This window comes from Artemia sp. Qi Xiang Cuo, chromosome 16 (genome assembly GCF_049724085.1).
Source record: "Artemia sp. Qi Xiang Cuo chromosome 16, ASM4972408v1, whole genome shotgun sequence".
Taxonomy (NCBI): Eukaryota; Metazoa; Arthropoda; class Branchiopoda; order Anostraca; family Artemiidae; genus Artemia; species Artemia sp. Qi Xiang Cuo.
This window is the reverse complement of record NC_142809.1, coordinates 52,517,394-52,530,725: the sequence shown is the minus strand read 5'-3', so window position 1 is coordinate 52,530,725 and position 13,332 is coordinate 52,517,394. Positions and strand designations below refer to the sequence as shown.

General features: G+C 34.7%; 1 protein-coding gene across 1 annotated transcript in view; it reads left to right on the top strand.

The window, feature by feature from the left end:
* Positions 1-13,332, top strand: part of LOC148943083 (insulin-like peptide receptor) — a 208,940-nt gene that overhangs the window by 171,882 nt on the left and 23,726 nt on the right. The window contains exons 15-17 of the mRNA XM_089102431.1: positions 243-415; positions 6,614-6,808; positions 8,979-9,286. Coding sequence (XP_088958557.1) covers positions 243-415; positions 6,614-6,808; positions 8,979-9,286 — 676 coding nt within the window. The remainder of the gene's footprint in view (positions 1-242; positions 416-6,613; positions 6,809-8,978; positions 9,287-13,332) is intronic.

Here is a 13,332-nt window from a genome sequence, read left to right as displayed (position 1 = left end):
AGTCATTTTTTTTCTAGCCAAGCGATTGGGAATTAGTTCGCAATTTTCGTATATCCCCCCCCCCCCAGATTTTTTGCTTAATTTTGCCTGTATTATTTTTTTTTTCTATGACTTATTATGGTCAAGAGTCAGAAACTTTATAAGTTTGTGTTGAGTAGTTTTCTATGACTTCTTCTTTTATCTCAATTTCGACACCTTACTATTTATTTCCTTTTAAGGGATGAATGTGATGAAACAGATTAACTGCCAACACAACGAGCTCGTCGAACCTTGCACCGATATAGACGAGAAGTAAATGAACTCCCTTTAGAGCTACCGGAACTCCCTCTTCCCGATTTTAGTCGTTTTGGTGGCAGCACCAAACAGAATTGGGTTCCACCCGCTATAGATGCCACTACCAGCACAACTGACTTAGGTATTGTTTGTCTTCTCTTTTTTAGGAGGGAGAGCATGATAGTAACAAGTATAGTACAAATAAGGCGATAATAGCAATAATAAGACGAGAAAAATAAAACTGCTAAGTAACTTGATACACTGATTTCTTTTATCTATTAAATTAATTACCTTAATTGGCCCAGCTCTACGGGAATTTGAATTCAAATCTGTATAAGTGTGGGATAAAAGGAAGAGAGAGGCTAGAGGCTACACGAACAACCGTTTCCCGATTTAATCATTTTGGTGGCAGCACCAAAAGTTAGATTCCATCTGATAGAGATGCCACTACCGGGAGATTTATATCTTATTTTACTCTCTTTATTGGCAATCGGAGGTTGACATTCTAATGATGAAAAGTTGCAAGCAATAGTTGAATACACCATATTAAATGATATTATTACAAGGTTTGAAGGTAAGGCATACCATATATACATATGGTCGAGCTCGTCGAGCCTTGCACCGATATAGACGAGAAGTAAATGAACTCCCTTTAGAGCTACCGGAGCTACCTCTTCCCGATTTTTTTTTTCATAATTTTCCGGTCAAACAAGTAACCAAAATCATCTTTAGACAATTCCTCTGAATAATATTCTTATATTAATTTGTTGTGTAATTCACCTCGTTCTTTTTTTTTTTTTTTTTTTTTTTCATAATTTCCCGACGAAATGTGAAGATTTCTTCTATTGTTCTATACAAGAAATATTATAAAGCTTCAAAAGAAGACATCGATTAAAACATAAATACAGATTTATCTTTTCAGTTTTCACAGGAGTTTGTCGGTTACTATGTTTGACAAGGACAGTAGAAATGATTATATATATGTATATATTATTACATAATATTTATTATTATAATATAATTAAAGAAGACTAAAAATGGAAAAAGAATAGGAAACTTTATATATGGGAGCAGAAATTGTGGGAGAGGGATCTTGCATCCTAAGTTTAAATTACTGTTGGAAAAAAAGTAAATGAACTTTGAAGAAAAGACATTTAGATTTTCATATCATTAAAACTATGATCCCATCTCATTAGAATAAAATGAAACATTTCATGTCATTAAAATGTCTCATTAACTAGTTAAAGAGTATTCATTTCATAAATTTATTTTAATCTTCGAGTTTTGTAGTTCAATCTGGCTTTTTTTTCTGACAGCCATGAATAAAAAATACGCGCTGAGTTTTTTTTTATAAGCTCAATATAGGTTACCCCAGCCAAGCTAGTGTTGAAAGTTGTTTTAATTTTCGCAAAAATTTGCCATAAAGCCCCATCTTAATCGGCGAATAATTTGTAATTTATGGTGGGGCCGACCCAACAGGATAGAGGCTCAGGCCTCAAAGGCCTGAGGTGCGTCCACACCCCAGGTGGCTGAGCTTGGAGAGTCACGCCACTGATTCTCACCCCAAGCTAGGACTTCGGTCTTGGCAACACAAAGGATTGTGTTGCCATACATTACATACAAAGCCTTACAAGTCCTGTGTGTTATACGCTCAGTTTTGACGAAGAATGGCAATATGTATCTTAATTTGTTGAATAGTGTGAACAAAGAACGTATCCAGGTTTTTTTTCGGAGGGGGGGGGGTACAAAAAACGCATGGAAAATTTGTTAATGTTCCTTCTTGTTACGTTTTTACGAGTCGGACAAACTTTTATTTTTTTGGGGGGGGGGGTAAAACCCTCCTTCCCCTGGATACGGTCTTGAGTGTGAAAAGTGCGAGTCCTAAAGAGGAAGATTGTCTTATTTTTCTTAGTAATCTTAGTATTGAAGCAATGACCGATGAAGGAAACTTACTGACTCTGTGCCTAGTTTTAAAAAAAACTTTGTAAGTTGGCAATTCATACGACTACAGAGCTTGCGAAATGGACATGATTAATTGGAGTGTTGACAATTTTTTACAAGATTTATGTTGTGATATCCTAATCGTCTTTGTTACCCGCTATTACTAATAAAGGGTAATAAAGAAGAGGGGGGCGGGGTCTAATACATGAATTGTGACAAGGCGAAATTTTTTCTCCGCAAATTATGTATAAGCTGTATAAGATGTTGAATCCTTATTACTGTTATTACACCGATGAAGACGAGGCTGGAGAAGCCTCTCATTGAAAGTCTCTCAATGAAGTCTCTTAAATCCTCTCATAAGTGGACATGATAGGCATTTCGGGCGTTTGATTTTAATTCAGGTTCACAGAATAAGCATCAGAGCCAGCGACGTTTAACCTGAGGCCACAGACGTTTGATGGCCACAGACGATGATCGTCAGGCCACAGACGATGAATAAGCATCAGAGCCAGCGACGTTTAACCTCAGGCCACAGACGTTTGATTTTAATTCAATTCAGGTTTTTTTTTACGAGCGAAAAAGAAAATGGTATAAAATATTTGAATATTCATCATATTCATCAAAATATGTGTTATTATGTGCCTGTTTTGAGAGAATAACTTTACTACTAGATTAATAAAAGGCTTACTAACGTTTCCCCTCTAGAAATAAATTTATTGTGAGAATCTGTCGTTCATAAGAGATGGCACCAATTTTACTAGATTGTGAGGAGATATTTGAAATTCTTGCGAACACCGCACCTTCATTTTGTCTTCTTTTTTTTGTCGACAGAACTATGCAATTAAAGTACTAGTTGTCTTTTTATCAACACTAAATCAATCGAGGGTCAAGCTGCGAGAATTTCAGGAGCTCCTGCGGTGATTAGTAAAGTTGTTGGACATGAAAGTTATGGTATGGGGAAATTAGGTATGCCAAACAGAGCACCTGGGACGGATAAATTTATGGCGCTCACCTTACCACCTTCAACCAGAGTGCAGTGGAATTGCAGTAGAGGTAGAATTTCCCGGATTTCTTGAAAGGTTAAGGAAGGTTTGCTAAATGCTTTCCAGAGAAATTTCTAGGGATTCTCTTAGGTTGACTGAATTCACAAATTTGTTATCTATATATTATCTAATATTTACTTTATTGTTCCTTAGATTGTTAAAGTCTGTTGGGGTTTGTTTAAATGATGTACAGAGGAATTGATATAGTTTCACGTATTTATACCTAAATAACAACAGGAATAAAAAATTTTTAAAAAACTATATTAGTTACATTCCCTTTGGTATAGAAAGACTGAGGGGGGGGGGATTGTTAAATGATTTTTCAGAGGGATTGCCTTGAGATAGTCTTTGGTACTCAGTTGACTGAACGTGCACAAAACAAAAATCTGTACCGAAAGTTGTGGCCTGACCTCACTTTTTATGCCTATAATGAAGAAAAGGTTAACGTGATTAGGAATCGATCTACAGATTAGGAATGGTACATTGCCAAACAGTGTATGCTTTGGAAATCTATTTGACAGAATGTCCTCAAATGTACTGGGGACAATTTAAAAGAAAGGATTCAATGGGGAAAGGAAATGCATGGGTGGGAATAAAGGGGGATACTTTGAACAGATGAAAGGAAAAAATTGATTTATAACTTCATGAAAGGTGGTAAAGCGTGAAGCTTTGAATAAGTTGGGGCAAAGGAGGAGTGTGCATGGATGTTGGTATCAGGTGGCTTGGTGTTGCAGTGATTTGTCTGTAGTAGTCCCTTAAATGGACTCACACTCATTACTCACCGAACTGTGGAAACACAAAAGTAAAAAGCAAACTTGTATTTGTCTATTTGACATCCCATGTAAAAGTAAAAATAAAACGGCAGAGAAGCCAAGAGATAACAAGTTGTGCAATTCCAACTCCAAGTACCCTACCTAGCTCAACCGTAGAAAACCCAGTCAACAAAGACGGCCTTCCTATCCAATCTGCCCTCCTTGGATGAAAGAAGGGGTCTAACCCCCAATAGTGATCATCACATAGTTATGAGCATATTTAAAGGGGAAATTCAAGGATAGTTGGAATATGTAGTGTATAGTATATACTATATTTCACCCATCGTCGAGTATGGATGCCTGCTGTATGCCGTGTGCTGGAGTGGTTGACACCACTCCACAAGATCCAGACTAGGGCTAATAGGGCAGGTTCAGTGGTTTCCAGCGACTCTTCGGTCTGTTAGTGAGAGGTTTGATGTAGAGTCAATGGCTGTTTTCTACAAGTCCATAACTTCACCTCCTTCTCTAGAACTTTCTCGTATTTGCCCCCCTCCCCCTCTTATTGTCCAACCAACAAGACCAACACGAAGGCGCGCATCTTGGTCTAATTATCTTGAGGCTGGCAAGCCAAGAAAAGAGTATTTGAAGAAATGCTTCATTCGACGTTGCACTCTGATCTGGAGTGATCTTCCTGAGGAAGTTATTCCTAAAAGTTTCTCTGTTGACTCGTTGAAAAGAAGACTCAACAGTCATCTAAAACCTCAATAAAAGACTTACAGCAAATCAAATACTTAATAACACGTGGCGCCGCAAATTTATGAATAACAAAAAATATTAAAATATAGTATAATAATTATAAATGATAATTATAGTGTATTTAAGGTGAAGTTCAAAAATAGGTGGAATGGGGCCGAGTTATTGATACTTTTAGAGGCAATCATGAAATAAAGTAATTTGGTAATCACCGTCTAACAGTTCGTTCTAACAAGAAGAGCTCCCTGGAATTCCAGAGGAATTTTCAAATGATGAATATGAGTATGATTTATTGACTAAAATAGCACAAAAGCTAGCATAAGCACGTCAAAAAAATTACAGTGATAAAACAGATGTTAGGGATAAACATAAAACAAAAAGCCAAAACAATTATTAAAATGGGAAACAAAATAGGGGACAAAAAGTTTTTGCACCTTATGGTCAACATTTGAGGACACAGGTCCAGTTGGGTATTTGGAGCTCTACGAGCATTGACTCTTGTATTTGGAAGGATTGGGAGATTTTCTTTAAAGGAGGGGGGGGGGGATAAAACGTCAATGATAGTCATAACTAAGGCACTCGTGACCAAAGTTTATGGTAAGGATGTGACGTCATGAAACCAATGTATTTACCAAATAATAAGAAAATGTGGTTCAATCATATTTTTTAGGACTACAATTGAAGAAATATTAAGATGGCGCCACGTTTAGTAGATGAGATTGGCAGATTGCCAAAGATGGGTTGATTTGGCCATACATCTGTAGCCAAACGATAAGGTCTCTGAATAGGGGGAGGGGGGGTCATTGATACTGATATATTAATTTAATTTTAGCAGCAATTTAAGTACCAAAATCAATATGATTCACCCAAAAGTAAACAGTTGACTTGGGGTGAATCAGTTAAAAAAGAAACACAGACCTATAACATCCGTTAAATTCACTATAATAATAAAAAAAATATGTATAAAATAATAATGCTATGGGGGCATTATGGGGGGGGGGGCCATCCTCTTTAAAGTACTTAAATAACCAAAAATACATTTTTTTTTTGTAGAAAATCGAATGTTATTTCAATCCCTTCATGTTTGACTCTTAAAACAGGCATTACAACTTACAATTTCCAACTGAATGAGCCAAATAATAATTTGCTACGATAATCCCTTCTATACGAAGTCGTAAAAAAAAAAAAAAAAAAAAAAACAATACATAGAAGTAGCAGAATTTCTATAGCTTGAGAAAGTCGTTTTTGGATAGAGTACCATTTCTTCTAATACTAGAATCCTAAGATTCTACTGCATGTTGCTTGAAACTGGTTTTGCCAAAAATAACTTTTTGTGTCTGTAGAAAAAAGGAGAATATAGAAGACTATTATCCATAATTAATTGAAATGCTGTATCCTGCTAAACGTTCATAATAATAGTAGATAAGCGCAAAATAGGAGTTTTTTCTTTCATACAACATTTTGTTCTTTCTGCTATAAATCTTTTTGTCCATACTGTTGGGTCAGACTCACCAACCAACAAATTATTATAACTTAATTTAGATCAATTCTCCTCCAAAACAAATAAAGCTAAAACTCATATTTACTGAATAATTTTTCTTTCAACTTTCCTTTAAAATCACTAAAAATTTCTATCTTCTTCATTTCATTTTCCATAAGGGAGAATTTAGAGTAAATTTCAATTCATTGGGAGGGGCTAAAACTTTTGGGAGGGGACTTTGAATAGAATGGGGCGGAAGAGGAGCGTTTGCAGCCGTGTTAGTCTTGGGGTGCTGCTTGGTGCTGCAGTGAGTTGTTAGTTGTAGTAGTGTTCGTTGTAAGACGGCTAGCAATTCTAGTATATTCTTCCAGGTGAAGTTCAAGAATATGAAGCTCGCATCAATGGTACATCTTTAGATATTAAGAATTTAATTCATTTTGGTAATTACCGTGTAACTGTTCGTGCTTGTCGAGGCGACGAAGAATACAAGAATGCCGTGAATAGAGGTTCAAGTGAAGCACAATGCAGTATAGCGCAGTATGAGACTGTTAGAACTAAACCCAGAGGTGAGATAAAAACCGCTAGCTTTTTATCTGTATTACCTTTGCAAGTCCAAATAGTAAATATTTTATTTTTTACAACACTGTCTTTCCAAATGTAATTAAAAATAAAATGAAAACATATAACATAGATGGCCAAGCTTCACTAAAGGTGCAGCCGCATTCCAATAATCTATCAAAAAATTATCAGATGTCAGCTGTTATTGAATTTTAATTTCTTGAGTACGTCTTCCAACAAATACACAACTGTATTTAGATTTTGTTACATGACAGCTATTGTTTACTGGCAGATGGCAGGCGTGTTTGTAACTTGGCTGTGAATTTTCTAAAATCCGGTTCAAAGTTCGTTAGCACGGTATGAATTAATTCCGTTAAATGCGCATTTGTGAGTTATGAACGGTAATTCGATTTTATAAACTTGATTATTGGAAAAATTAACTCGCAACAATATGTTGTGTTGCTAAGTTGTGGACGGTGCTTTCATTTTATAAACTTCATTGTTTGAAAAATTTACTCACAATAGAATATTGTGCTGCAAAGTTGTGAACAGGGTTGCCGCCCCGTGACAGAAATAATCACTAGATTTTAGTTATTTTCTGGTTAATTTAGTGATTTTCTTCATTAATATAGTGATTTATGTGTAAATTTAGTGACTTTTTGTTTACGCAATGTAAAAAATCACTAGAAATGGTGATAAATCACTAGCAGTGGCAACCCTAGCTGTGAACGTTGCTTTGATTTTATAAACTTCATTATTGAAAAAATTGACTCGCAACAATATGTTGTATTTTGCAAGCAGCTTTTCTTACAGTGTGGTACTTTGATTGTGGCATTTATTTTCAAAATGCACTTGCAGATTGTGTTGATTTCTGATTTCTGATTTCTGATGCATTCGAAGACTTTTATCCCCTTGAAGTTCTAAACATTCCATTTCTCCTGCGACACTGCAAATCTAACGAAAAAACAATAATCTGTCTTTTGTAAAGTCAGTCTTGAATTTATTTCCTACAAAATTATGGGCAAAATTTGCAATAATGGGCAAAATATTGATTTGTGGTTGACTCGCCAACACGTATTTGAATATGGTATATCTTGTAATTTGTGAAAAGTATGAAAATTACGGGCAAAACTTGCAATAATGGGCAAAATATAGAGTCGCGTGTGGCTAGCGAGCCGGAATTTAGCTATATTTGATATATAGTAATGAGCAAAAGGATTTATAGTTACGGGCAGGGGCGTCCTGAGGCTCATTTTATTGGGGGGGGGCGATCTTTGTAAATTTTACCGAATGGCTAACTGATTTATGCCGAATTTTCTGCGGAAATCAAGAATTTTGCTAAACTTTCAAACTTTCAAATAATGCTCTGGCTTTTGAATATTTACAGAAATCGGTTAGTTTTCAAACAGTTTAAAAGTCATGACAGTTTTGGCCTAAAATTCCATGTTTTTATGTTAACGTAAAAAATTTCTAGCGGTCATGTAAAATTTCTCAGTAAAAATTTTCCAAGAAAATTCCAATTCCAAAAAAAATTCCAAGTAAAAATTGAACCCCCCCGAAATTTTTGACCGAGTCGAAAATAAGTCGAAAATTAGTAAAATCTAAGTAAAAATCAGTATAATTAGTCGAAAACTGAGTCAAAAATTAGTAAACCCCCTCCCCCGAAAAAGTCAAAAATTAGTAAAAATTTTTTTAATTATTGAAAATAGTTTATAAACTATGGAAAAATTTACCCTTTATTTTGTGTTTCCATTTCAATTGTATACCAGATTTAGATTCAATGGGGAGAGAGGGAACTTTATTTTTAAATGTGGAGGAGGGTAAAAATTTCTTCCCCCATACTTGGAAAAAATGTCATATTATTGAAATAGATGTTGCTGACGTATCGATTCTAGCTGACATTTATGTTGAAAAAATTTGTTTTATCATAGATGTAATAACACATTTAATAATAAATAAATATAATAATAAATAAACAATAATAATTATCAAAGACTATAATATATTAAAATATTTACTTTACAGAATAGTTAATAATATCAGTTCTAATTTATTTTAAATTGAAAAATTTTGACTTATTTAATATTTAACATTTATTTTACTCAAATTTTAAAATATTTATTTATAATTGTTTACTTAATATTATCATAATAAAAACAATAAGTATTTGTTTTGCAGAGGATGCTGACAGCATAGACAACACAACCGTCCAAATCGTTGTCGATACTAATGGCACTAGAACTGTTATTATTAAATGGATGCGACCTAAGAACCCCAACGGCCTCATTGTCTCTTACAACATTGAAGTTAAACACCCACCCGGTTTCACTCATACTGAATGTATACCCGTCAAAGAGCGTAATGAGGACTTACAAGAGTCGCATGTTGTCACAGTAGATCAAGCAGGAATATGGAAGTTCCGCTTATGGCCCACTTCATTGTCTGGTGATGGATACAAAACATTATTTTTTGAGCTGGAGATTACAGTAAGTATTCAGTTTTTATTCATATAAAGAAGAAAATAGATATCCTCTCTCCATCCCCTCCTGCATGCAAAAAAAACGTGAGATAAGTCATTTATAATTGTAATAATTAAAATGGAATTTCTTCGCCGCCCCCCTCACCCCCTCGCTTCTGCTTGCCCTTATGTTGCCATATTGGGTCCTACATTTCAAAAACGCTGTCAATTTAGCGAAAAGAATTACCCCTGTTGTAGCACGCTATATCTATGGAGTAGTATGTAAACCTGAATGCCACATTAGATCAGGCAGGGATATTGAAGCTTCGTGTGTGGGCTACTTCATTTTCTGATGATGGATACAAAACAGTATTTTTGTGCTGGAGATTACAGTAAGTATTCACTTAAAGAGGGAAACAGAAACCCTCAACCCCTCTCTTCACCTTCTCTTGCATACGAAAAGTGACTGAGAACAAATATCTGACCTCCCTCCAACACCCCTTCCACCTCTTTTCAGTCTTTTTTTTACCGGATGGGGTAACATGCCATAAGTGCCCTAAACGATACAGAATATATTCGCAATTTTTGTTCGGTTTCGAATTTTAGCCGGAAAGATCCGGTCGTACGGATTCAACTTCGATGCTTCTGCCGGTGAGGCCGTGAATATCTTCTGCAAAACATGGTTAAACATGGTTTTCTCTGCTTTTTGATTTTTATTTTCTACACTTTTTTATTTTTTCTCATTGATTAGTAATTTTTTCCTTTTTATCGTAAAGACGAGATGAGCTGAGATGGGTTTTATTTTCAACTAATAATTACATGATACTTAACTGGCACTTACCACATTTTTTAAATAACATTATTAACCAAACGTAGAAAATGGTAAGAACGTGTGACGTCTGATTAAGCCACTATTGTGGCTTGAGCAGCGTCACACAATCTTTCAGGTAATATAGGTAAATATATATTAATACAAATAGTAACAGCAAAACTATAACTCTAGCCAACGTGGAGCATTTATTTTTATTTTTTTACTATACCTGTTATTATTTTTTTTTTTACACTTTTTTACTATACCTGTTATCCTGTGTCTGTAAAGGTGGCATAAAAACATATCTTCCTGTGTATTTTTTAATTAAAAAAAAATTATTTTTTATAAAAGGGGAGGGTCCCTATCTGCAGGGGGACCTTCTGTCCCCCATCCCACGTGTGAAGGTGAAGTTCAACATGCTTATTCATTCAAATGCAATATGGAATAGAGGCCGTATTTTCGCCAGTTGGTTTCTATTTATTCCTTTCTTCAATTACGAGAATTCCATTCTTAAATTTAGCCTGACTCCTGGTTAACAGCGAAATCGGTCTGCGAAGGTTTGCCTCTATACTTTTATTTTTCAATCTAGCCTTTATTTAAAATTTCGCTGAATCTGGCCTTTATCGAAAATTTCGCTGAATCTAGCTTTTATTCAAAATTTAGCTGAATCTGGCCTTTGTTCAAAATTTCGCCTAATCTGTTCTCTATGTACTTACAGGCCAAAAATATATCCGTATTAATGTAACGCTAAAGTAGTAGTTGTGGGGGGCTAAATGCACGACTTAAGAAATTTTTGACGAGGTGAGGAGGTTGGGCCCCATTGTATTGAAGCCCCAGGGCTTGATTTAAAGCTTTGACGCTTCTAGGCCCAAGCGTTATTGCTGCTCCGTTTTTACGAGGTTTTTAGGGAGATCCCCGAAATTTTAGGGACAGCGGAAGCACTGAACTGAACGCTATGATGAACACAAGTAATCAAAGAGAGAGGTGATGCCGAACTCTCAGCTGCCATTCTTGGGAGACATCTGCCAGTTTATAAGTGGCCACGGATTTTCTGTGCTATTTTGAAATCACTTTTTTGTGAGTAGGCAACGCGGCGGTGGATTGCGCCTGGCGCTTTAACGATAAATCACACCTCTCCAGTTTGTGTTTAAAAATAAATCACTCAGTGATAATTTTTTGCGCCCCTAGGCCCGGGCCAAGTGGTAAACTTTGGCTTGTTAGAGCCCTTAAATTAGTTAAGCCCTTACATTAATGTTGAAGATGTAGTTTCACCAAGGGGATAGAGGATTTCCCCCTAAAGACCGTTCAAGAATGATATATTTTTTACTACTATATGTGATCTTTATGTTTTTAAAGTGGGGAATAAAACATATATTACCCTCTCACTCCGCTACGTCATATTCATGGGATAGATATGTAGGCCTAAACGTACTGGATAGACACGTAGGACAATATAACCGTATTTAGTATTTCAAGTTTTATAGCCTTTGATCAGAGAATTTTTGAAAAAAACTTTTTTTTTTTTTTGTCTGTTGAATTTTATGTATTTTGTATCGATAGACATATTTTTGGCAAAATGGTTGTTTATGTTTGGCTGAATATAATCTAAGCAAACAATTAAATATATTAGAATAATAAATTCAACTAATTTTTTTTAGGTTTTATAGTTAACCTTATGATGTTGTGAATATCACTAGATGGTGTTTCCTGTTTCATTTTTTCTCGGTAGCAAATTTTCGTTTCTCCTCATTAAAAATAAAATAAATAAAAAAAGAAAATATCGAAAAAAATTAAAAAAAAAGAAACCATATCCCTAAACAAACGGATGTTCCTAAAAAAAAATTAAGTTTATGCACATAATTTTTTGCGGTATGTTTATGATACACATGATTTGAAAAAGTGGTTCTTTTATAGTCGCCCCAATATATATCAGAAGTTAAAAAAAAGACAATAAATAGAACTAATATTTAGATGTTTTATAATTAACTTTATGATTTGCTGAATGTAACTAGCAGGGACGTCGCAGGGGAGGGTTTCTGGACCCCCCCCCCCCCTCAAGTTCAAAATTGTCTTGATTATGTTCTCGTATAGCCTATTTATTTCTTGATTGTACACTATCTAAAACATTTTGGGTGTTAGGGGTTGGGGAAACGAAATAAATACCGATTTGTTATAAACAAATAAAGGCTACCAAAATTTTATATGTTACTTCAATCACTGAATGCCTTTTTTCTAGTAGAACCGCTTACAGGATGATATGGTTTATTTATTTTGATGGGAACTAACATTGAGGGCTACCTTAATCTATTTTACACAAGTTCTAAGAATATTTGCATATTAGGGGGATTAAATAAATATAAAACAATTTAAACATACATTTTTTTTAAGAAGGATATCCAAAATTTGGATGTTACTTTAACAACCGCTGAATACTTTTATTTACTTAACTTAACGTCAGAGCTTTTAGCTTGGATTGCTATTTGGAGGTTTGCTTTTGGAATTTGGGGAGTCCTCCTGTGGAGGGGGGGGGGATATTTTAAATCATTCTGCACATATTCTAAGGTTTCTTGAGCGTGAGTGGGAGGAAATAAAAATATATAAAATTAATTAATTTATATTTGCTATACAAAAGTAAGGATTATCGGAATCAGATATTGTTTAATCATCAGAAAAGGCAGGATAACGAAGAAAAACGAGGTAAGTCACAGATAGAGAAAACGCGAAAAATGCCAATATTTCAGTCAAGACTTCCGCTCAAACCTCGCCAATTCAGGAAAAAGAATAAAAATATAGATAAAGTCCACAGGACCGTAAAAAAAGACTGCCCTTAAAAACAATAACTAGAATAGAATAGAAAACAGAAAATAATATAACATATAATAGACAAGACAAGAATAGAAGAGACCCGTTACTAGGAAGAACTAGAATAGAAACTAAACAGTCACTAGAATAGAATAGAACGTATAAAACACTATAAAAGATAACATAAAAAACTAGACTAGAAGATACACTATACTAGTAACAACTAGAATAGAATAGAAACGAAACAATAACTGGAATGGAATAGACTAGAATAGACGATTCTTAAGAACAACTAGAATAGAAACAATAACTACAATAGAATAGAACACAGCAAAGAATAGAAAAGACTAGAATAGAAGATACCCGTTCTTAAGAACAACTAGAATATAAACAATAACTACAATATAATAGAACACAGAAAAGAATAGAACATAGAATAGAAAAGACTAGAAGATACCCGT